Below are 22,844 nucleotides of genomic sequence, written 5' to 3' on the forward strand. Positions count from 1 at the left end.
CACCTCGGAAACAAACTGCGGTGGATCGCAGCACAACGCCCTTAGCCCAATTCGGTGTGCTGGATGAAGTCGAGTAGGAGACGGATGTTATCAAAGGCAATACAGGTAGTCCTCGACACACAACAGTTCATTTAGTGACTGCTCAAAGCTACAACAGCACTGGAAAAAACGTGGTCAAAATTCAGATGCTGGTTCATATTTACAACGGTGCTCTGAGCTAAGCTGCTCAAGAGCCCGAAGAAAACTCCTGGTCCCGACAAAAACCCCTTTTATTAATTGACTGTGAATTCTGCTCATTCACATCCAGCAAAGTCTTTCAGGGAGGATTTATGGTCACAGACCTTCTCTGGCTTGGAGAACTGCCAGGCCGAGATCTGCAAACGTGGCAAGGTGTCTTGGAGAGTCACGAATCAATGAAGTGAACTAATGGTCTCTTGCAAACTCCACTCCCCTTTCGCTCCTCTTTTATTTCCTCTGGGAGGGGCCGTTCACTGTCCACCTATGGCCTTCCTCCCAAGTCAACCCCTGTTCTTTAGCTGTTCCCTTCATCTGGAAACTTACACTGGGAACAGGCTCCAGCTGTTCTTCTGCCTCACTGATGTCTGACTCTGAAGGCAGCTGATAACTGGCATACGGCCCTGGCTCCCTCTCTGTCTCCGACGCAGAGCCCTCCTCAGAGCCTTCCCCAGACTCCAGGACTGGCCCATCTTCCTCCCCAACCTCCTCACTGTCCAACTCTGCTGCCATCTCTACAGGCCGCTGGCAGACAGTTGCCGTGTCCCAGGGAGTCACGTGATCCCCTTTTGCGACCTTCTGACAAGCAAAGTCAATTGGGAAGCCAGATTCACTTAACAACCGTGTTACTCACTTAACAACTGCCAAGGATTCCCCTAACAACTGTGGCAAGAAAGATCGTAAAACCAGGGTGGGGGGAATAATCGCTTCACAACTGCCTCGTTTAAGCAACAGAAATTTTGGGCTGCATAAGTGGGGAGGACTTCCTAAACTCAACAACATCTGGAAGAGCTTAATGTTTCTTCACTCTGTAATAATGGGGTGAAATAGACTTCTTTTCTTTTCTCAACGTGGTTCTTGAGAAAAATGGCAAGATCCATATCTGTGAAATGCTTTGGAGATGCCAAACATACCAACAACATTCCCATTAAACTTAGCCTAAACGCGCAAAGCATCTGTTCGGAGACAAACTGCACGTGGCTCAAAGAAATAAAGTACAGCTGAAGAGATGTACTTCCCCCCAAAAAAGTCATCTCAGAATTACAGAGAAGAAAATAAAAATGTCAAGCCGGAAGGAACTGCAAGAGAGGAAGGCCGAATCTTTTAAAAGAATTTGGATGAAGCCTTGCCAAATGTTTTGTTTTTTTTAACCGAGAGGAAAAAAAGAATAGAAAGGGAATGACGGTTGAAGAACGTGGAGCAGAAATAAGCTGGGGGAAAAAATACTTAGGAAGGCAGTCTTTCTCTCTTTGGAAGCTGGCATGGTCAGGCCGATTAGGAAAACGAATGGCTGCAAACACCTTCAACTGCAAGCCAGAAGGGTGAGATCACCCAGGGGAGTTACCGTGGCATAGAAAAGAGAACAGAACCCCCCCTCCCCAAAAGAGACCACAAGCCAGTAAGAAAAGGGAGGAGAACAGGGAAAACCCTGGGGAAAGGTTCCAGAAAAATAAACATGAATACTCTGAAGAAAAGATACTACAACCTTAAAAACAGGAAAAAATAAATTAGGAGAAAGGGGGGGGGAGAAGAAAAATGATTAAAAGTGGAATGTGGGAGCACCCAAGAGAAAATGGATAAAAAGAGGAAGAAAGGGGGGGAAATAGTTAGTAGATTAAAGGGAATAGTAGTATGATTGATGTTGTGGCCCAGCAGGACCCGTTGGAGTTGCCACCAGACTCCGACAGTGAGGGGCCCTATGAGTCGGCTCTGGACCCTGGACAGGGTTCTGACTCCAAGCAGGGCACAGAGAGGCTGGTTGGCCACCAGGGGCACCTGAGCCTTGGACCAGTGGGGAGGAGAAAAGGGAGAGTGAGCCAGACGACAGTAGTGAGTTGTTCCTGGATGCACGCCATCGAAGAGCTAATAGGCGTCAGGAATAGTTGCGCAGTTACAGGAGGTAATTGCACTCAGCTGGTGGTCATTAGGCTCCTCTCCAGACTATAAAAGGCTACTTGTATTTGGTTTATTTGTATGCTCCTGTGTGCACATGCTCCTCTTTGCAGAAGTCAACACAGGATCGAATGTCGGAGAACTTTGTATGAGTTTGGCAGGCTGGATTGCTGCCAAGCCTTATCTGTGTTTATTGCTGCCCAAGCTTGTCTGTGCCGGGTTGCTGCCAAGGACCTGTTTGTCTGTTAATTAAATGCCGTAATTTATCTCTGGCTCGGAGTGTGTTTTGGTGTGGAACGAGGGGGTCAGAACAGATTGGTATTGTTATAAAAACTAATTAAGAAATAAAGAAATTATAGTGTATTGTTAATTGTAAAAAACATTGAAAGAAATGCTCTCTGTGTCAAAACGTAACCCAGGGGTGGGTTTCAACATTTTTACTACCGGTTTGGTGGGCGTGGCATGTGATTGACTGGGAGTGGCCAACTTGATGTCACTCATGCACACTCAGTCACATGACCCCCTCACCAAGCCATGCCCACTGAAACGGTGGTGAGCCACGCCCAGCCTCGCCGGAGCTAAGGGAGTGCCTGCAAACTACCCAGTAAGAAAAACAGTTTTGTCCTCCTTGACCCCCAGGAACATTCTGCAGGCTTCAGCAGAGCTGGGGGAAGGGAAAAAGACCCCCATTTTTCACCCATTTTTTTCAAAAACGGAGACATTTTTGCCTTTCCCCAGTCCTGCTGAAGCCTGCACAGTGCTTCTGGAGTCTGGGGGAAGGCAAAAACGCCTCCATTTTTTTATAAACAGCCCATCTCTGGGACCTCTCTGGGCCTGACATGCACACACCATTATAAAAAAAGGGGGGGGGAATTACATTTTTTCAATGAAGATTGTTCTGCACATGTGCAGAACAGAAAATAAAGATGGTGACGTCCAGGATAGAAACGGTACGGTCATTTGTCCAGCTGAGTTACTACCTATTCAGTCAAACTGGTCCGAAGCGGTAGGAACCCACTTCTGAACGTAACTAGGGGGGAGATAGATATAGATATAGATATAGATATAGATATAGATATAGATATAGATATAGATATAGATATAGATAGATAGATAGATAGATAGATAGATAGATAGATAGATCTTATAGTAAAATAGACCAATAGAGAAATATGAAGTGATAATTTGGTGTACTTTTTGAAGATACACTTATTAAGAAAAAACGAGTATTAAAAATGGGAAAAAATCTCTCTCTCTCTCTCTCTGTTTCTCTGTCTCCCTCTCTTTCTCTCTCTGTATCTCTCTCTGTGTCTCTGTCTCTCTGTGTCTCTCTTTGTGTGTGTCTCTCTGTCTGTCCCTCTGTGTCCCTCTTTCTGTCTGTGTGTCTATGTGTGTGTGTGTCTCTCTGTCTCTGTGTCTCTATCTCTGTCTCTGTCTCTGTCTCTGCCTCTCACTGTTTGTGTGTCTCTCTCTCTGTGTCTCTCCCTCTCCCTCTCTGTCTCTCCCCTCTCCCTCTGAGCGCTGCTTTTGGCCCCTAAGCCTTGGTGTGATCAGCCTACCCAACGAGATCCCGCATTCCAGAGGGGATGGGCAGGCGGTTGGGTCTCCACAGTTCCTCCAAAGGCTGCCAGCGCTCCATTGGCAGATGTGAGGCATTCAAGGGAAAGACAGAGAAACAATGCCCTTCTGTGCTACTACAAAGGGCGCCTTTGACAAAGATCTCATACGATGTGATATTGCAGGGCCATTTCTGGGCCTCTTCCCGAGTTGCCAAGTTTTCCAGCCCCGGAGCCCAGATTCCAGCCTTCCATCGCTTTGTGCCCTTCAAAATGTACATATGGGAACTGGCTGGAGTCGGGAAAAACCACAGCCTTGGGACAGAAAAGGAGAGTGCTCAGCTGTCTTGGATCCAAGTGGAGAATCCGAGAGGAACCTCCCCGAGGGCCTGTTCCCTGATGCGATGAGAACTATAGTTTTATCTTTTAAGATAGCTACATCAACTACATAGTGAAAGGGCCTGTTTGGGTTCTAAACTGGGCTCTGAATATGAGACAATGACCAACGCAACATTGGGATTTGTGCTGGCCACGAGGCAGCCGAAAGCTTTTGAGGCTGTGGAACAGCCAAGTGCAAGTCGAGTTTAATGAAAAGAAGGACTAGGGGTTGACGCGATAGCAGTAGTCCAATATTTGAGGGGCTGCCCCAAAGAAGAGGGAGTCAAGCTATTTTCCAAAGCACCTCAGGTTAGGACAAGAAGCAACGGATGGAAACTAATCAAGGAGAGAAGCAACCTAGAACTAAGGAGGAATTTCCTGACAGTGTGGACAATTAACCTGTGAAAAGGCTTGCCTTCAGAAGTTGTGTATCACTGGGATAGACTGGACAGCCGTTGGTCCAGAATGGTATACAGTGCTCATGGACTCGAAGACCCCCAAGATCTCTTTCCATTCTGTCATTCTGTAAGCCATGGATTTTAATGGTGGCTGATAAAACCAATAATAACATTCTGTAAAGGTAAAGGTTCTCCTCACAAATATGTGCTAGTCGTTCCCGAATCTAGGGGGCGGTGCTCATCCCCATTTCAAAGCCAAAGAGCCAGCGCTGTCCGAAGACGTCTCCGTGGTCATGTAGCCGGCATGACTCAACGCCGAAGGCGCACGGAGTGCTGTTCCCTTCCCACCAAAGGTGGTTCCTATTTTTTTACTTGCATTTTTATGAGCTTTCGAAGTGCTTGGTTGGCGGAAGCTGGGACAAATCACGGGAGCTCACTCCGTTATGCTGTGCTAGGGATTCAAATTGCTGAACCACCGACCTTTCTGACTGACAAGCTCAGCGTCTTAGCCACTGAGCCACCTCGTCCCTAACGACCACATTCTGTACTCCCATATAAACTTCCTTTGGTCAGGAGGAGAGAATGTCGTACTGCAGGCTACGTCTGCTGACTGCTGGCTGCCAGCAGTTCGATTCTCAACAGCTCAGGGTCATCTCAGTCTTCCATCCTTCTATCTATCTATCTATCTATCTATCTATCTATCTATCTATCTATCTATCTATCTATCTATCTATCTATCTATCTATCTACCTACCTACCTACCTACCTACCTACCTACCTACCTACCTACCTACCTACCTACCTATCTATCTCTGGTTAGAGTGCAGTACTGCAGGCTACTTCTGCTGATTGCCAGCTGCCTGCAATTTGGCAGATCAAATCTCACCAGGCTCAAAGTTGACTCAACCTTCCATCCTTCCGAGGTGGGTAAAATGAGGACCTGGATTGTTGAGGGCAAGAGGCTGTAAACCGCTTAGAGAGGGCTGTGAAGCACTGTGAAGTGGTATATACATCTAAGGGCTATTGCTATTCCACCCCAATACCTGCGATGGAGTCCTGCAGCTCCTTGGTGATGAGGCCCAGGTCATCCACATCGACAAAGTGCAGATGCTTCTCCGGCGGTTGGCTGGCAGCAGCCGAGAGCTCCAAGTAGTTGCCCCTCCCCGTGCTGACGATGAAGACGGTGACCCCCATGTCTTTCAGAAGCTGCATGGGCTGGGCCGCGTCATCCTTGGAGAAGCCATCCGTCACCCACACCAGCACTTTGGGGACGTTGGGGCGGGCCCCCGCTTCGGCCGTGAAGAGCTTCTCCTTGGCGAAGGAAATGGTTTGGCCGGTATTGGTGTCCCCCATCCTCTGCTGGATGTTGCGGATGGCATGCTGGACGGCGTCGGTGGAGGAATGCTGGTCAAAGGGGAACTCCAGGATGGGCGTGGTACTGATGTGGACGATGCCGGTCTGGACATCGCGAGGCCCAAAGGCGAACGGGAGAAGCAGCTCAGCAATGAACTCCTTGATCCGGGAGAATTCGTAGGAGGAGACGCTGCCGGAGCTGTCCAACAGGAAGAGGAGATCCCCCTCCAAATCAGGAAGGGTGGGTTGAAGACCTGGGAAACGGGTGGGAAAGAACCAGGAATGTCACTTCATCAGGATGAAAGGAACCTTCTCTTCCCTCCAGGAGGAAGGAGACCTTAATAGGTTCAAGGTAAACATTCCCCCCGGACATATGTGCTAGTCGTTCCTGACTCTAGGGGGCAGTGCTTATCTCCGTTTCAAAGCCGAAGAGCCAGCACTGTCCGAAGACGTCTCCGTGATCATGTAGCCGGCATGACTCAACTCCCGAAGGCGCACAGAATGCTGTTCCCTTTCCACCAAAGGTGGTTCCTATTTTTTTACATGCATTTTTACGTGCTTTCGAATTGCTAGGTTGGAACAAGTAATGAGAGCTCACTTCGTTATGCGGTGCTAGGGATTCGAACCGCTGAACTGCTGAAATTTCTGATTGACAAGCTCAGCGTCTTAGCCGCTGAGCCACCGTGTTCTTATAATAGGTTCAAATCAGGTGGAACCCTAAAATCAATCAACCCCTAAAGTCCACTCAGATAAAACCAAACTGGACATTTTAGTACCGGGCGAAGGTCACTCAATAAACTGAGCTTGCTTTCGATGTCTTCATAGCTATTTTTGCCACGCTCTGAGATTTTATTTCATTTTGGGGGGTTTTGTTTTAACTTAAACAACCTTAGATCTTTCTTTGGAGAGGTCTGTGGAAATTCTCAAAAGGGAAGCGGTGACTCAGTGGCTAAGACACTGAGCTTGTCGATTCGGCGGTTCGAATCCCTAGCACCACGTAACGGAGTGAGCTCCCGTGACTTGTCCCAGCTTCTGCCAACCTAGCAGTTCGAAATCAAAAATGCAAGTAGAAAAATAGGAGCCACCTTTGGTGGGAAGGGAACAGCGTTCCATGCGGCTTCGGGAGTTGAGTCATGGCGGCCACATGACCACGGAGACGTTTTCGGACAGCGCTGGCTCTTCGGCTTTGAAATGGAGATGAGCACCGCCCCCTAGAGTCAGAACAACAATCACATATGTGCAAGGGGAACCTTTCCCTTTTTATGGAGATTCTCAGTCCTCCAGGTCATGGTTGTCCCAAAAGGTGCTTTTTGAAGAGGCAACCGGACTTTCTGATTTTTCTTTGAAGACGTTTCTCTTCTCCTTCAAGAAGCTTCTTCAGCTGAGAGCTGAAGAAGCTTCTTGGATGAGAAGCGAAAGGTCTTCAAAGCAAAAAAAAAACCCTCGGAAAGTCCAGTCTCCTCTTGAAAAAAGCACCTTTGGTTTTCTTTGGAGACTTCCCCATCCACCTACTGCATTTCTCTTCTTTTCCATTCCTCCCTGATCCCCTTTCCTTTCCCTGCCTCCTCTTTTTCGGTTCTAAACTCCACTTCTGGTTCTGATTACGGCGAGAGCTACTGTGGGAGCAGCTCCGGATGCTGAAACAAACAAGCCAACTAATGGGTTTGCTTCTGCAAATGCAGACACAGATCTCTGGCAGCGGAAAAAGGGGGAAATGCATCCAAGATGGGACGAGATGTCCCCTTTTCGCCTGCTGAGAATTGGCCTCCCTTATTCTCTGGCCTCCCAAAATGCTAATCTGGGTTTTGGAGATCAGAGAACTCCTCTCCCCCCCACCCCCCAGTTTGGACTCTGAATTGGGGGCGGGGAGGCACCGATACTTCAGACCCATGCAGGGTTTACAAATTGCTACCACCAAGAGAATGGAAACCTTCCCAGTAGCACATGATGGAAATCAGATGTTCCCCTGCTATAGCAGTCTGCTCCCTGCTTGGGGAAATATACCCCCCTCCTCTCAACCACGCTGCCCGGGCCACGTTTTGCCAGTTATATTCAATTTCCCCCAGTTACGGCACACCCTTGGACATCCGGTAAGACATTAAGGTAGCTCTGCCACTGTTCTGACTGAGGCTTCCCGAGAGCATGAAGCAAACTCCTGGGCCCAACAAAAAACCCTTTTATTAAATGACTGTGAATTCTGCTCATTCACCTCCAGCAAAGTTTTTCAAGGGAGGATTTACAGTCACAGACCTTATCTGGGTAGGAGAGCTGCCAGGCTGATATCTGCAGAATTTGGCCAGGAGTCTCGGAGAGTCATGAGCCAATGAAGTGAACTAATTGTCTCCTGCGAACTCCACTCTCCTTTCGCTCCTATTTTATTTCCCCTGGGAGGGGCCACTCATCGTCCACCTGTGGTCTTACTCCCAAGTCGATCCTGTTTCCTTTGTCTGGCCACTCTGCGCATGCGCACACTGGGAACAGGCTCCAGCTGTTCTTCTGCCTCAGTGATGTCTGACTCTGAAGGCAGCTGATGACTGGCATACGGCCCTGGCCCCCTCTCTGCCTCCGACACAGGGCCTTCATCAGAGCCTTCCACAGACTCCAGGACTGGCCCATCTTCCTCCCCAACCTCCTCACTGTCCAAATATTCTGGCTGCTGGCGGGCCACAACACCTTGCAGGGAAGTCAGAGAAGGCCGGGAGATAAGACCATGACACATCAGGGAACTGACCGATTAAAGTCTCTTCTCTCTTTTTTTGCACAATGAAGGAAAAGCGCAGGAATGACCAATTTCAGTATTTGGCAACACACTTCCCGGTCTGTTTTCACACACTGCCGGAGGCAAGAAATGTGCTGGGTAGGGCTTGGAAGATCATCTGTCAGGAAATGCCAGGCTGAATGTGGTTTTTGGATCCCTTCTGGAATTGGGTGCAAGGTGGGTAAATGTGGGGGGGGGGGAGAACCGAGTACGTGGCCTCCCTACTCCAGTGGCCCCAGCTGAACTGAGCACCCATCCCCTTTATTCTGAGTCTGAACAGTCACGTAAAACGAAGTTGTCGACGCTTTGCAGAATGAGAGGCGGGACAGGCACCCAAAAGGAGGGCTTCTGATTGGACGGTGTGTGTGATGTCTGGCAGGACTCAGGGGTGGAGCTTCAAGAGGGAAACTCGGATCATCCCATCTTTTCTGGCTCTTTCTGAGTGTCATGCCCACCTCCTCAATCCGTTGCCCTCCAGGTATCTGGGATAGATGAAAAGCAACGGATGGAAACTAACCAAGGACCGGTCAAAGTTACAATAGCACTGAAAAAAGTGGCCATTTTTAACACTTATATGACCCATGAAGCATCCCCATGGAGTCAAACTATTTTCCAAAGCACCTGAAGGCAGGAGAAGAAGCAATGGGTGGAAACTAATCAAGGAGAGAAGCAACTTAGAACTAAGGAGAAACTTCCTGACTGTGAGAACAATTAATCAGTGGAACAGAAGTTGCCTCCAGATGTTGTGAATGCCCCAACACTGGAAGTCTTTAAGAAGATGCTGGATAGCCATTTGTCTGAAGTGGTGTAGGGTCTCCTGCCTAGGCAGAGGGTTGGGCTAGAAGACCTCCAAGGCCTCTTCCTGCTGCTGTGGCCTAGAGGTGGAGCTCTCGCCTCAGTATTTGGAGGTTGTGAGTTCGATCCTAGGTAGAGGTGTAGGGCCTCCCACTTGGACAGAGGGTTGACTAGATCACTGATGGCAACCTTTTTGGCACCGGGTGCCCAAACTCCATGTGCATGCGTCGGAGTGCTGGAAATTCGAAGACCAGCTGGCCAGAGCGCATGCACGTGCCACCCTGCTGGTCTTCGGGTTTCCGGCACACGCATGGACACTGCCCAGCTGGTCTTGGCATGCCTGTTTTTTTGCCATTTTTCAGGCTGTTCTCTGGCTGTTTTTTGGCCCAAAAGCGGCCTGAGAATGGCCTGTTTTTTGGGTGTTTTTCAGGGCGTTTTCCGGGACTCCGGTGCCCACGAAGACCAGCTGACCACACCAGAAACTAGAAGAGCAACTGGCGACAGGGCATGTGCCCACAGAGAGGGCTCTGTGTGCCTGAGGTCATCCAGTCCCATGATGCCATATGTTCCATATGTTCCGTAAGTGCCATAGGTTTACCATCATGGGACTAGATGACCTTCACGGTCCTTTCCAACTTGGTTCATCTGTTAATATACTTACACAGCAACAGACTCAGATTAAACAACCCCCCCACCCCCCCACCCCCAAAAGAATGCAGGGATGGAAGGAGGGGAGTTGTGCTGGGTCAACAGAAGGTTGGCCGAAGGCTGGCCATAAAGAAAACCTTTAAACCTCAGTGGGGACCCGCAGCTTAAGTCTTGTTTTGCAACCGTGAAGGAGGAAGAATAAATAGAAGCAGACACAGCAGAAACGTTTCACAAGTGAAAAGCAAAAGAAAAGGGATGTTCTTGTCTCATCCCATCATTTTGCCGAATTACCCATCTTTTCTAGGCCAGCTACATTGATTACTTTTCGGCTGATGAACTTCATTGGTCTTCCGGCGATAAAATTGTGGTGTTTTTTTCCCCACATAGTTAACTTCAAAGCCGCTGCCAAGGAATTACACTTGTTAATGTGGCGGGGGGAGTGGGGGATTCATCCTGATGGCTGGTTTTGTTTTTTTCCATCGCATCATCATCATTGGGATTTTTATTTGGACAGAGGAAGGAAATCAAACCCCCCCTGCTTGGAAAGGTTTGCTCCTGCTTTTCCTGCTAATAACACAAGGGAAAAGGCAAAAGTTCCCCTCACACATATGTGCTAGCCGTTCCTGACCCTAGGGGGCAGTGCTCATCTCCGTTTCAAAGCCGAAGAGTCAGTGCTGTCCAAAGACGTCTCCGTGGTCATGTGACCAGCATGACTCAACTCCCGAAGGCGCACAGAATGCTGTTCCCACCAAAGGTGGTCCCTATTTTTCTACTTGCATTTCTTACGTGCTTTCGAACTGCTAGGTTGGCAGAAGCTGGGACAAGTCACAGGAGCTCCCTCCGTTACGCGGCGCTAGGGATTCAAACCGCCGAATTGCTGATCTCTCTGATCAACAAGTTCAGCGTCTTAGCCGCTGAGCCAACACAAGGAGAGATGCACAATTCTCCCTCTCCCTGTTGTATCTCCACAGCAAGAACCCCTGTGAAGATGGGCAGAGAAATGGAGACTAGCCAAAGTTGTCTAAGGTTCCTGACCCAGGATCTAACCACTACACCACCCTGTATAACATGCATTGGACTCTGTCCCCAACAGATATACTGGTAGTCCTCGACTTATGACCACCATGGAGCCCAACATTTCTGTTGCTAAGGGAGATGATCGTTGAGCACATTTTGCTCCGTTTTATTTCTTGCCACAGTCGTTAAGTCAAATCACCGCAGTTTGTTAAGTCAGCGAGTCAAACTTCCCCATCGACGTCGCCTGTCAGAAGGTTTGCAAATGGGAATCACGGGACACCACATCCATCATGTGACCCCAGACACCGCAACTGTCATAAATACATGCCAGTTGCCAAGCCTCTCAATTATAATCAGGCGACTATCAGGATGCTTCCATGGTCGTGCATGTGAAAAATCACATTTTTCAGGGCTGTCGTAACTTTGAAGAGCCGTTATCCAAATAGATGTAATTCGAGGACGATCTGTAACTTTTCTGGGGTGCCACAAGTGTCCTACACTTGAAAACCCCGGTCTCCATTTTCCCTGGAATTCACACCAAAGATGGGGACTTTTTGCCACCAGAAATAAACAGAAGATGCTTCGTCTATGGAGAGTTGCATCAAAGGAAGCACTAAACTATGTCATCATCTTCATTTAACGACCCCCCATAATCCCTTGCGGGGCAGAGCCTGGACAACTGAATGGACCTAGGAGAGTGCTTTCATGGCCAGATGCCCTTCCTGTCACCGGTGCGGAGTTTTGTTCAGCAGATAAATTCTCAGAAAGATCTGCCTCTACCTAGGATCGAACTCACAGCCCCAGGATTGTGAGGCGAGAGCTCTACCTCTTAGGCTACTGCACCCCTCCAAAGCACTAAACTATGTATGTTTAATAATTAATCATCCTTCTGGCCATGTGCTCAATCATGGACGACGAGGAAGAAATGCCAACCACAACCGGATGCAAAATAAACCTTACTCTATTACATCTGTCAATGATTCCCAGCATCAGTTCAAATATCCACAGTGTTTTGACTTGAGTTTCCTTCGTAAGTGAGCTCAGCCTAAAACAGGGCTCTTCACCCTTGGCAACCTTAAGCTTGTCGGACTTCAACTCAAGTCTGCCAGGCGTTGCCAAGTTTGCAGACCCCCTGGCTTAAAGTTGGCTTCCATTCTTCCTTCGGTCCGATTGCCCTAGTTTTATTTTCTTTCACAAAGGAGCCGGTTTGCCTGTCTTCCTTAGCTTCTTCCATGAAGGTCCTAATAAGGAATAGCTCTCCAATTTTATTTATTTATTTATTTGGTTTGGCATTTTCTTATCCCCCGGAATCCTCCAGCTCTTACTGCTTCCGAAGCGAGGGTGGCCGACAGCCTCCCTTCTCCTTCGTGTCTGCCTTTTCCACAAAGTCAATTCCATTCCCCCCCCCACCTCCAGCAAAGCAACCGACCAGCTAATTCTCTCATCACGCCTGCCTGCCTCAATTCCTCAGCTAGCCAAGGTCCGCCTGGCGAGGGCCAGGCCCGAGTCGTTCCCGTGGAGGAGCTGCTGCCCACGTGTGCCTTGCCTCTTGAGTTCTAGCCACTCCTGCGTGCTGATCAGAAGGTGGCACAGTTAGGGAAGAGAAACCCAGGTTTTTCTCTAGACCTTCTCATGCTTTTCCTCCCCCCCTCCCCGCAGATCCCATGGTTTGGGGGGAAAACAGAAGAGCTGAGGCTTAATTGAAAGTTGAGATAGAAACGTGGAACCTCCGTGTCCAGGAGGACTATACCACTAAATAGTAGAGCCCAGAAGGCAAATTGGAAGGACTTTGCATCCTGTTTATATGTTTCCTGGAGATTTCCAACTTCCTGTTGTTGAAACAGGATGCTAGGTGGGGTGATGTCACTTGATTAAGGATGTTTTAACAATTTCCAGGAAAACTTACTTTCTCCCTCCCTCCCTCCCTCCCTCCCTCCCTCCCTCTTTCTTCCTTTCCTTCCTTCCTTCCTTCCTTCCTTCCTTCTTTCTTTTTCCTCCTTTCCTTCCTTCCTTCTTTCTTTTTCCTTCCTTCCTTCCATCCCGGCCATAATTTTATAGCCCTTAGTGGGAGGTTGGTGAAAATGGAAAGCTGCTTTAAAGAAGAACATAGAATGTTGATTAACAGAGTCGGAAAGGACCTTGGAGGTCTTCTAGTCCAACCCGCTGCTTATGCAGGAAACTCTATATTCCATTTCAGACAATCTCTCTTTAAAAACTTCCAGGGTTGGAGCATTCACAACTTCCTGGAGGCAAGACCTGGAGGAGATGAGGCAATAGGCATCTTAGAGTCCCTTGCTACTATCTTTGGCTTCTGCTCTGGTAGCTGAAGATCCCAAGGTCTGCATCCCATTCTGTTATCTGGAATTAGTCACGTTGGTTGGTGGGCTGCTCCAGCCGCAATATTTACAACCTATTTGCCTAAAAATCAAGGAAGACCAAAAAAGAAAAAGGCAGCTTTTGTTTGGAAACCAAAGTTGAGTCCAGAAGAGACAAGGGATGTTTCATCCCCCCATTGGGCTCGGTTAGACATGATGGAGCGTGGGCCAAGATAATTGTGGCTTTCAGTCAGAGCAGGAGCATTTACAATGGAAATGTGGCTTGCGTAGGCAAGGACTCGAATCCTTACCTGGGCCAATTGGAAGACGCCTGACCAGAAGTCATTAAACCTTCGCCAAATCTGGAGACATTTGTGGGAAAGCGGGAATGAAAAACAGATCCCGTTCAACTTTGGAGTGGATGGTTTTCCATCATCCTCTCTTGAGTTATACAGTGGCAGGACACGCAATTAAACTGTCACATTCTTGGTAACCTAAAAGAACGAGAAGCGAGTTTTCCGTCCCCCAAGTGTGTCCGAAGCCATTTGGCTTTCAATTTTGGAGTGCAGAAGACAATGCAAACCCACTGCTTGGCTTCCCCGGCGGTTCTGCTCAGGTTTCCCGAAATCCCATCCTCCTCTTCCTTTCTTTTTTTCTTTTTCCAGATGTGGATCCCTCTGGATATGTGGCAGCTTCTAGCTGCGTGGGATGTTAGCTTTAGCTAATTCTCAGAACTCTTTATCCTGTGCGATGGAGACAGACTAAACAAATCCCCCCAAGATGGAGAATGTAGGAGATTGGCTGGAAATCCAGGTAATCTTCGACTTACGACCACAATTGAGTTGCTAAGTGAGACATTCGTTAATAGCAATAGCACTTAGACTTATATACCGCTTCTTAGCGCTTTTACAGCCCTCTCTAAGCGGTTTACAGAGCCAGCCCTATTGCCCCCAACAATCTGGCTCCTCATTTACCCACCTCGGAAGGATGGAAGGCTGAGTCGACCATGAGCCAGTCGGTCAGGATCGAACTGCTGGCAATGGGCAAAGTTAGCGTGCAATACTGCATTCTAACCACTGGAAGGGAGGAAGGAAGGGAGGAAGATAGATAGATAGTAATAGCCCTTAGACTTATATACCACTTCATAGTGCTTTTACAGCCCTCTCTAAGCGGTTTACAGAGTCAGCCCTATTGCCCCCAACAATCTGGGTCCTCATTTTACCCACCTCGGAAGGATGGAAGGCTGAGTCAACCATGAGCCAGTCGGTCAGGATTGAACTGCTGTCAGTGGGCAGAGTTAGCCTGCAATACTGCATTCTAACCGGAAGGAAGGAAGGAAGGAAGCTAGTAAGGTAGCTTAAGACTTATAAACCACTTCACAGTGCTTTTACAGCCCTCGCTAAGCGGTTTACAAAGTCAGCATATTACTCCCAACAATCCAACCTCAGAATGACGGTAGGCTGAGTCAACCTTGAGCCTGGTGAGATTCGAATGGCCAAATTACAGGCAGCCGGCAGTCAGCAGAAGTAGCCTGCAGTACCGCCCACTAACCACTGCACCACCGTGGCTCATGGTTAAGTGGACTTCGCCCCATTTTATAACTTTTCTAGCCACCGTGGTTAAGTGAAATTGCTGCGGCCGTTAAGACACTAAGATACTTTTTCAGTGTGCGTTGTAACTTCGTACTAAATGAACTGTTGTAAGTTGTGGGCTATCTCTATTTACGCACGGTCCATCCTTCCGCAGTGGTACAAAAAGATAACGTGGGGCCTTGGACGGATGGATCTTTTAGATTCATATGGGTGTGAGTTTAGTTACAAAACATCGCAACTTCTTCCTCTTCCCCGTGTGACCTTTCGGAACTGTTCTCTATGGGGTTCCCCACCCCCCACCCAGCAAAACAGAACCGAAACGCCCTGCTATCTCAGCAAAACTTTCGCATTTCCATCAAGTGGGTGGCCAATGGTGACGCAATGCGTGTGGGCGCCAGAGACCCAACGGGAGAAATCCTGTCCCACTGCCAGAACGGGGATGCCATGTCACTGTAATCGGCTGGGATTCAAACGACAAAAAACACCCCAACAACTTATTTATACATCAGTTTGCTGCAGTTTCTCAGAAGTGCCAATTCCCCGCGGGGGTGAAAAATAAAAAGAACCAAAAATAAATTTGGCGTCATGCAGTTTCGGAGGAAGATTGACTCCCAGTTTATAAAAACAGTCCCTTCTTATACACACCATTACAAAGTACAGAACAACGGCCTTTCCATCTGGATCAGAGGTTTAGTGTTCCGAGATTTCGGATTCACACTGGAGCCTCTCTATTCCTAATTGCTTATTTGTACCTGTGACTATCATTAAGTGTTGTACTTTATGATTCTTGACGGAATGTATCTTGTCTCTTTATATACGCTGAGAGCATCTGCACCAAAGAGAACTTGCTTGTGTGTCCAAAACACACTTGGCCAACAAAGAATCTAGTCGAGTCGACCAGAATGTGTCTCTTGGACTGTTCTATGCGTTGTATTTATGTGGTTGTGTATAGCAATAGCAATAGCAGTTAGACTTATAAACCGCTTCATGGGGCTTTCAGCCCTCTCTAAGCGGTTTACAGAGTCAGCATATTGCCCCCAACAGTCTGGGTGCTCATTTTACCCACCTCGGAAGGATGGAAGGCTGAGTCAACCTTGAGCCTGGTGAGATTTGAACCGCCGAACTGCAGATAACAGTCAGATGAAGTAGCCTGCAGTACTGCACTCTACCCACTGCGCCACTTCGGCCTTTTAGTTGTTGATTGGGCCTGTTGATGGCTTTTCTTTTGGGCAAGTTATCGTCAACACAATGGTTGAGTTCACACGACATGCCTAATCCTGATTACTGAATTAGCCTGTTTTAGGGATTCGTGCAACACAGTGAGCTCTAAACCAACCAAAAGTTGATCTGAAGTCTAACTTAGGTAAAGGTAAAGGTTCCCCTCGCACATATGTGCTAGTCGTTCCCGACTCTAGTGGGCGGTGCTCATCTCCGTTTCAAAGCCGAAGAGCCAGCGCTGTCCGAAGACGTCTCCGTGGTCATGTGGCCGGCATGACTCAACACTGAAGGTGCATAGAAGCGCTCTTCCCCATCCCACCAAAGGTGGTCCCTATTTTTTTCTAGTTGCATTTTTTATGTGCTTTCAAACTGCTACGTTGGCAGAAACTGGGACAAGTAATGGGAGCTCACTCCATTACGCAGCGCTAGGTATTTAAACCGCTGAACTGCCAACCTTTCTGATCGACAGTGGACCTCAGGAAGCACTAAATTCATAATTTTAAATCTCGTGGACCACTAATATGATCTGCCTAATGACCAGCTGGGTGGGCGTGGCTAGGTGGTTATGTGACTGGGTCAGTGGGGCCAACTCGATGTCACTCACATCGATGGGCACCTGGACGGCTTCTACCCACCCCTCCCCTCACAGCTCCTACTCGCCTGCCCTCCCGGGCTCCTTAGGGCCCCAACAGGAAGCAGTTGCTGGAGCTAAGCAGCCACCAGGAGAAAGAGTTGGCAAAACAGCTCAGTTCAAATTGGATCTGACCAAGAAGGAGGCTCAGTAGAAGCACCTCACTGAGGACTACAAGCATAGGCTTTCCAAGCAGAGGGAAGACCTGCGGGAGTGCAAGGCCAGGTTACCGGCACCTAGAGGCTCAGCGGGTCAGCCAGTTCCAGGCCATGATGCAGTCCCACTGGAATGAGGTCCTCCGGCTCTTCTCCACCAGCAGAGCTTCCTTCCAGCCTTTGCCCAAAGCTCCCCACCAGGAGGCTGAAGCAGACCCCAAGTCGGGATTTCTGCCCCCCTCCGACCCCCACAAAAAGACCCGGAAGGGGGAGACCCTCTGCAGCAACACAAGCGTTCATTGCACGTATCCATCCCAGGGGCCGTAGTTTGAGGACCACTGATTGAGTGCAATGTAGAAAATGCAAATAATTTTTCTGCAAACCACCAAAATTTTCTTGCTAGATTGTATCAAATCAGTTCCAAGTTTATGAACGTGAACCCATGTTTTGTGTTTTTTTTTTTTAATCTTCCGTTCCCATCTCTTTCCGTTTGCAACATGTCTTTGAGGTCTTAAGCCTGTCAGGACATCGATCTTTTCTTTTGATTTTACTCAAATCATTTCTGGAGCTCTTCCAACTTAAAATCTCTGATTAAACAAAGCGAGAATTTATATTCCTGTCCCGCTAATTGTCCAGTTATGACCAGAGCGACTCTGCCTACAGGAAGAAGGCTGAGTCACAATCAAGCATACCTGGGGAAAAAGGTGTGGCTGAGCTTCTCGCAGAAAAAAGTTGGAGGTAATTAAAAAAAAACCTTGTTGCTTAAACTGGGAATCAGCTTTCCTGCATAGGTAACAGTAAAGGTTCCCCTCGAACAAGTGTGCTAGTTGTTCCTGACTCTAGGGGGCGGTGCTCATCTCCCTTTCAAAGCTGAAGAGCCAGTGCTGTCTGAAGAAGTCTCTGTGGTCATTTGGCCGGCATGACTCAAGGCCGAAGCCGCATGGAACGCTGTTCTCTTCCACCAAAGGTGGTCCCTATTTTTTCTACTTGCATTTTTTACGGGCTTTCAAACTGCTAGGTTGGCAGAAGCTGGGAGAAGTCACGGGAGCTCACTGCATTACACGGCGCTAGGGATTTGAACCGCCAAACTGCCAACCTCTCCGATCGACAAGAAGATAATTCTCCCCCTCCCTGTTGTAACTTTACAGCGACAACCCCTATGAAAGTGGGCAGAGAAATGGAGACTAGCCAAAGGCTTCTGACTCAGGATCTTACCACTACATCATCCTGTCTAGCACGCTTTGGACTCTGTCCTCAACAGATATATATATATATATACTGGTAGTCCTCGACCTATGACCACAATGGAGCCCAACATTTCTGTTGCTAGCTGAGGATGGTCGCCAAGTGAATTTCGCTCCATTTTATTTCTTGCCACAGTTGTTAAGTCAAATCACTGCAGTTTGCTAAGTGAGCAGCACAGTTGTTAAGCGAATCAAACTTCCCCATTGAGGTTGCTTGTCACGTCACGTGACCCCGGGACACCGCAACTGTCATAAATACATGCCGGTCACTAATTTTAAGCATCCTTTTATCACAATCCACTGAGCAAACTGTGAGAAGTCCTCTGAAGATTAGATAGATAGATAGATAGATAGATAGATAGATAGATAGATAGATAGATAGATAGATAGATAGATGTAGATATATAGAGATGATGGGTGGGTGGGTGGGTGGGTGGGTGGGTGGATGGATGGATGGATGGATAGATGATAGATAGATAGATAGATAGATAGATAGATAGATAGATAGATAGATAGATGATAGATAGATAGATAGATAGATAGATAGATAATATAATATATAGAGGTAGATATATAGAGATGATGGGTGGGTGGGTGGGTGGGTGGATGGATGGATGGATGATAGATAGATTTCTCTCTCTCTCTTCCTTTCCCTCCTCCATCCTCAAGGAAAAATGTAATATGGAGGAAATTGGAAGAAGGAACAGGGAAGCATGTCAACATTTTCCCCCTTCGACTAGATGTTACAGTTGGTGGAGACTGTAAAATTTATGCAGTCTGCCCTCTCTGGCTGGTACAGTGAAGGAAAATCCACCCCATTCCTGACAGACACACCTACGACAAAATCGCTCTTTATCTCAACTAAGTTCTTCCCCAGCTATAATCAAGATCCCCTCTCTTGTTGGCGTAGACCCTCCCTGTCTGGGTAAATAGCAAAAGGAACACTTTGACCCTCTCCACCAACCAGCCAACTAAGCTGTGGGATAAGTTCTTCCCACGCAGCTGAAGATGGCTGATGGGTTGCGAAGCTAGAGAGCCAGGAAGGCGGTCGAAAGAATAATGAAGGTTGTTAGGAGGATGGATGCTTCTTGATTTTCACTGGAAACATTTTTTTTCCTAATTTCTCTCAGGAGCTTTTTGCAAAGAGACCTTCGATCCTGACTGCCATAACATCGCCCATCTTCCCCAGCCAACACTGATGGGGAACAAAGTATAAGAAATATACCAAACTAGAAAGAATGCAGAGAAAAGCAACGAAGAGGATTAGGGGACTGGAGGCTGAAACATATGAAGAACGGTTGCAGGAACTGGGCATGACTAGTTTAATGAAAAGGAGGACTAGGGGAGACATGATAGCAGTCTTCCAATACCTCAGGGGTTGCCCCAAAGAAGAAGGAGTCAAGCTATTCTCCAAAGCACTGAGGGCAGGACAAGAGAACTCTGGAAATCTGTTATCCTGATGCTCGACTCTCAGCAGAAGATTTTAATATTTATAGCCATGGAGGAAGGCATTTCTGACTTGCCAGCTCTAGTTTCTTCTTTCTGGTTTATTCCTTTGTAGTGATGCTTCCCAAAACTCCCTTGAAGGATCGCATTTCTCTGCCATCAAGGAAGAGTTTCCATATCTATGCAGGAATTCTTGCTGTGCTCAATTTAGTTCAAGGTATTCGGCTGTGCTCTGCTCTGTGCAGGTATCATTGAAGGCTTATGCTGTGTGGATGCCACCACCTTCCTCTACTTCAGCTTTTTTTTTTTTGCTCCACTCATCTATGTGGCATTTCTGAAAAGTTTCTTTGGGTCTGAACCAAAAATCCTATTCTTCTATAAATGCCAGGTGGATGAACCTGAGGATGTTGATGAGCATCTTCCCCATGCTTATGGGGTAACCAAAAAAGAAGGCCAGCTAGATTCTGGCTTCTATTCCAACACTCAGATTGACACCACGGCATACCTGGACGATGTAGCTTCCATGCCATACCATGTGGGCAGCATCAATAACATTGGCAGTGATCGATGGAAAGCCATTAACTCCTAAAGGCAGATGTAGTTGAAAGAATAACTTTCTCTTGTGCCCAACTAATCAAGGAGAGAAGCAACCAAGGACTAAGGAGAAGTTTCCTGACATTTAAAACAATTAACCAGTGGAACCGAAGTTGCCTCCAGAAGTTGTGCCCCAACACTGGAAGTTTTTAAGAAGATGTTGGATAGCCATTTGTCTGAAATGGTATAAGGTTTCCTGCCTAGGTAGGGGGTTGGACTAGAATTCCCCCCAAGGTCCCTTCTAACTCTGTTATTCTATTCCATTCCATTCTATTTATTCTAAATGCATTTTGACTCTGCTATGGGTTATGAGGAGCAGCATCTGAAGCAAGGATGGAGGAGAGGAGAGGAAAGGAAGAAGAAGAAGAAGAGAGGAGAAAGAGGGAGAAAGGAAGAAAGACGGAAAGGAAAAGAAAGGAGGAAGGAGAGAGAGAAAAGAAAGAAGAAAGAAAGAACAAAAGAAAGAAGGAGCAAAAGAAAGAACAAAAGAGAAAGAGGGAGAGAGAAAGAAAGAAACAGAAAGAAAGAAAGAAAAACTAAGTTCCTTCATTTTGCACCAAAGTTATTTGGAAAATTGGAATTAAAGTGCTGACATATAGATTAAGAGGCAGATTTGGCCAGAGTTAATCCCTGCTGAAACTGGACCACACCTTTCGGTTTTGGGACAGAGAACTCTCCAGAAAACATCACCTTCAGAGAGACCACTTATTCTACCTTGATTTGGGGAGCCGAGAAGGATATTGTCCAATTTCCCAGCCAGGCCTCTGCCTTTGCCTGCCCGGAGCTCTAAATTCCATCACCAGCAGCTTCCGTATCACAAAATTAAGAAGGCCAGAGAGACCTCAGGGACAATCCTAACTTAAAAGGGATGCCCCAGTCTCACCAGACCCCTGACGTGGCTCGGTGTCAGGGCAGCCGCCGTGTGCACAGAAGCTCTTCCCAGCCACTTCCAAATAAATAGGGTCTCCTGTCACTCCGGCAAGCGGCTCGAGATCTCCAAGCGCCGCCAATGACGGCAGCCCCAGACGCGGTTGGACAGACGGATGAATGGATCCACGTCTGCATCAAAGCGGCCGCATCATTCAGTCTCTGTGGTCCTCAGTTTCCCCCCCATCAGATGCCATTTAGCTGCCTTGAGTTGTTTGCCCCCCCCCCCCCCCAATCATTTCCCCCCAGGCAGCCGGATCTCGAGAAAGGCGGCTCACGATTCTGCATAATTCTAGGCAGAGGCATGTTTTCCTAGCTAAACTGAAGCCGGCCTTCTCCAAATCAAGTTCTGCCTGCCTTCCTTCGACGTCTCGCCAACTACCATCAGACAAAATCCATCCAAAATAAGATCTATAGAATAAAGAGCCCTAGTGCATCTACGGAGTTTGTCGGGGCCTGGCGAGGGCTTCAGAGACCTCGTATGGTGTAACTGCCCCTTAAAAGGTAAAGGTTCCCCTCACACATACGTGCTAGTCGTTCCCGACTCTAGGGGGCAGTGCTCATCCCCGTTTCAAAGCCGGAGAGCCAGCGCTGTCCGAAGATGTCTCTATGGTCATGTGGCCGGCAGGACTCAACTCCCAAAGGCACATGGAATGCCGTTCTCTTCCCAACAAAATTAGTGATTCCTATTTTTCTACTTGCATTTTAACATGCTTTCGAACTGCTAGGTTGGCAGAAGCTGGGACAAGTCACAGGAGCTCCCTCCATTACACGGCGCTAGGGATTCGAACCGCTGAACTGCTGACCTTTCTGATCGACAAAGCTCAGCGTCTTAGCCCCTGTGCCACTGCCCCTTACAAAGGTTAAAAAAAACCCTCCAGTTTTGCAGTTTGTATTCCCCCACAACCCCTCCACAAAACAGGGCACTGCAAAACAATTTTCCAAGCAGGGCAAAAATCTCCACCTTCCTTCCCCTAAAAAACCCCTCGATCTAGCAAGATCCTGTTGCCTTCACATCCACCCAAATGTGCCCCCTCTGGCATCCACGAAACCTCCTCTTCAAAACCCAGATTTGAAACCCGAATCTTCCCACAATTGTAGCCTCCCATCATCCCCAGGCAGATGAGCTTCTGAGAAAGTTTACTCCATAACCATCCTGCATAGTTCTAGGTAGAGGCGTTCTTTCCTAACCCGAATCAAAGTTTGAACCCTCCTTGGGAAGATCCCAGATCCAAATTCAAACCCCAATCTCCAAAACCCCCAAATTCAAAGCCACTCACCTCTCGGAGGCCTCTGGGCCAGGGCACCCCCCAGTAGGCAGAGAATCCGAAGCCACGCGACTGGGAAACTCATAGCAAGTCCTCTCTGGATTCCTGATGGGCAGCGGCTACCTTAAACCCAACGCCTTGGCATGGGTGAGGAGGCCAAGCCTGTGTCCCGACTCAGGCATATTCTGATGTCTCGCAGCAGGAGAGCGAGAGCTGGTGCTTTTATCCTACCCTGGCCTTGACAGAGTTACCCTCCCCAGCGTTGAAACATATACATATTTCTCCCCTCCCCGCAGGGTTGCGAAATCTTTGCAACTTACTTTTCTGTCCTTCTCTGTTTTTTTTTAATTTCCCTCCCTCTCTCTGTCTCTCTCTCTCTCTCTGTGTCTCTCTCTCTCTCTTTCTCTCTCTCCCAAGTCATGAA

At 48.0% G+C, this 22,844-nt stretch overlaps 1 protein-coding gene and 1 pseudogene across 1 annotated transcript in view; one reads left to right on the forward strand and one right to left on the reverse strand.

Annotated features, from left to right (window-relative positions):
• The window catches only part of LOC116518585 (von Willebrand factor A domain-containing protein 1-like), a 31,087-nt gene extending 8,243 nt beyond the window's left edge, over positions 1-22,844 (reverse strand). Inside the window, exons 1-2 of the mRNA XM_032232087.1 lie at positions 22,433-22,844; positions 5,503-6,066 (exon numbers count right to left, since the gene is read on the reverse strand). Coding sequence (XP_032087978.1) covers positions 5,503-6,066; positions 22,433-22,505 — 637 coding nt within the window. The 5' untranslated portion in view covers positions 22,506-22,844. The remainder of the gene's footprint in view (positions 1-5,502; positions 6,067-22,432) is intronic.
• On the forward strand, positions 14,126-20,220 carry LOC116518431 (annotated as a pseudogene).

This window comes from Thamnophis elegans, chromosome 15 (genome assembly GCF_009769535.1).
Source record: "Thamnophis elegans isolate rThaEle1 chromosome 15, rThaEle1.pri, whole genome shotgun sequence".
NCBI classification, from domain to species: domain Eukaryota; kingdom Metazoa; phylum Chordata; class Lepidosauria; order Squamata; family Colubridae; genus Thamnophis; species Thamnophis elegans.